This window comes from Salvelinus sp. IW2-2015, unplaced genomic scaffold (assembly GCF_002910315.2).
Source record: "Salvelinus sp. IW2-2015 unplaced genomic scaffold, ASM291031v2 Un_scaffold1402, whole genome shotgun sequence".
Lineage (NCBI taxonomy): Eukaryota > Metazoa > Chordata > Actinopteri > Salmoniformes > Salmonidae > Salvelinus > Salvelinus sp. IW2-2015.
This window is the reverse complement of record NW_019942885.1, coordinates 231,180-233,781: the sequence shown is the minus strand read 5'-3', so window position 1 is coordinate 233,781 and position 2,602 is coordinate 231,180. Positions and strand designations below refer to the sequence as shown.

At 42.3% G+C, this 2,602-nt stretch overlaps 1 protein-coding gene across 1 annotated transcript in view; it reads right to left on the bottom strand.

Moving 5' to 3' along the window:
• Nucleotides 1–1,495: 1,495 nt before the first annotated feature.
• Nucleotides 1,496–2,602, bottom strand: part of LOC112070717 (collagen alpha-2(IX) chain-like) — a 15,264-nt gene continuing 14,157 nt past the window's right edge. Inside the window, exon 7 of the mRNA XM_024138160.2 lies at nt 1,496–1,568. Within this exon, the coding sequence (XP_023993928.1) occupies nt 1,512–1,568 (57 nt within the window). The 3' untranslated portion in view covers nt 1,496–1,511. The remainder of the gene's footprint in view (nt 1,569–2,602) is intronic.

Here is a 2,602-nt window from a genome sequence, read left to right as displayed (position 1 = left end):
AGCTTATTGTACATATCTTTGGTAAATTTCCTACAACCATCTCAAAGAGAAGAAGCCGTATTCCCAAACACGCTTCTCATCAACAAAGCCAAATTAACAACACCTAAAGAAGAAATGAACCAACGCACATTCCTTTTTTGACGTTTTTTTCAAATCATGAAGATTTGGCCGACATACGCGACAAAGTCCTGGATTCCTAGGTCAGCTGCTCACCCCTATAGCAGCAAACACACACAGACCCAGCACAAGAATGCTTACGTTCCATGGATCAGGGACAACACAATATCAGACCAAAGTTTTGTATCACAACCTAAAGGGAGGAACCAAAAATAAACTCAAACTGTTAACTCAAAAAGGGTTTTGTACAAGAATTCAAACATAATTTATATTTGAGATTCTTTCACGTGACACCAAAAGATAATTACTTGACACATTGGAAAGAATTCACAAAAAAACAGAGCATAAACTAGAATTGGCCTCATTTGGCTTCCGTAATGAACAAGCCTTTTTATAGAAACAGAGCAACTGAGAGTGGCTTGGTAGATAATACTCCCAGACCACCGTGTATCTGAACCCAAACTCCCAGCTTCCATGTAGAATGCTTTTCACAGTCTTGAAGAGTTTATCTAAAGGAAATTATCGGGCTTCTGCACTAAACTGTTTACTAGGGATCTCGTGGCCATGGCTGATTGTCATAGTCCTTGCTAATTTCCTGTAGAAAGGCCCACGCCCGTAGGCTAGACTGGTCCTCTTGAGAGACAGGTCGACCAAAGTCGTACTTACTCGCTACACACTGCCCAATCCATCTTTCATGTTGAGTTTGGAGTTGGTCATCCGTTTCACCTACATCTGGCGGTCTCACAAAAGGACCTGCGGTTGGGACCAAAATCTCAAAATTTGGACTCATCGGACAAAGACAGATGCATTTCCACACGACACGACAAGGATGGAGGCTGTACTTGCAACAAGACAGGAGGGCAAAAGAGGGGTCACAATAAGCTCAGTAGCTACAGTTTCAGCAGATTCGGGGCCACGACAAGGCAAGGGCCATCTGAGAGCCACATCTCATGCTTTAGATGGCATCTAGGGTGAGTATGTCCGAGGAAGTCAGAGAGTGAGATGAGATGAGGGAGACGCAGAAGGACGAAGAAGAATGAGAGAGATCGAAACGAGAATGGAACAGAGACGAGTAGAAGAGAGGAAAGAGATGTAGAGAGAAGGAGCATATGGAGGAGAGAGAGAAGGATGTAGAGAAGAGAGTAGAGGAATTGTACAGAATATACAGATGACAGAGATTATACAAGATACAGAGACTATTACAGATACAGTAGATATACATGACATACAGAGATATCGTAAGACGAGAGGAGTAATGATGATATACAGATAACATGAGAGAGGAGGAGAGAGGATGATATTTATCCTTCTGGTAGAAGAGGATACATTACCAGTGTAATTCAGTTCAGAATAATATTTATCTTATGACTAGTTATTTTTTTCTAAATAAGTCTTTAATTCTTTATAATCAACAAATACTGACTTACAGCCAGTCCAGGCAGTCCGGGTCCCTACAGAGAGGGATGGAGAGAGGGAAAGGGGGGTTAGAGATTAGTTAAGTCTAAGTATAATCGTATAATCACAAACAAATGTGCATAATGAGTCATGTATGATTTGTTTAAACAATTATCTTCTGTTAATTCAATTAAGAGCATCTGTGTCTACGGAGGCAGAACACAATACAGACAGCGAGCATCGAGCTAACCCTGACTAAGAGAAAACAATCAATGTGTGTTCAATGTGTCATAATAAGTGATGAAATGAAATGTAAACAAAGAAATGAACGTAATTCAGTGATTCACCCATGCATATCKCAGACTGACTCCACTCTGTCAATGTAGTTTGTCTAGTAGTCGGTCAAATATAGCTACACACCACCACCTAGTGGTATTCTGCTGTAACTACATGTAGTCTTCCTCAACCTGCGAGGAAGACTTCATTCTTAACCACAGATCTAGGATCAGATTACCCTGACTCCAAAACATTAGAAGAACGGACTGGCTGTATCAGAGTTCTTGAACCCACTATACCAACCTGGTCCTAGAGCATTTCGTATTGTTCTGTATGTAAATCCGAGACACTGCATTTAGTATGATATTTTACATTTGGTATGGTTACATAAGACAGAAGATTACTTAAAGCTAAAATGAAAGAAGGGTGGTTGGTCGAGGTGGATGAGTGTGCGTGTAACACGAACATCTTGCAACCCAAAAGTTGCGAGTTCGAATCTGGTCACGGACAACTTAGCATTTTGCGTGCTGAGTCTCCTCCTGTACTCCCTGTTCACCCATGACTGCGTGCTGAGTCTCCTCCTGTACTCCCTGTTCACCCATGACTGCGTGCTGAGCCTCCTGTACTCCCTGTTCACCATGGACTGCGTGGCCAAATACACGAGCAAATATACACATGCGACATTTTGCTGATTAAAACAGCATCGTGGTAGGCCTGCATCAGCCGTCAACAATGAGTACAGCCTATAGGGAGGAGGTCAGAGACTTGGCATAGTCTGGTGGGTGCAAGGAGAAAGTCCTTCTCCCTCAATGTG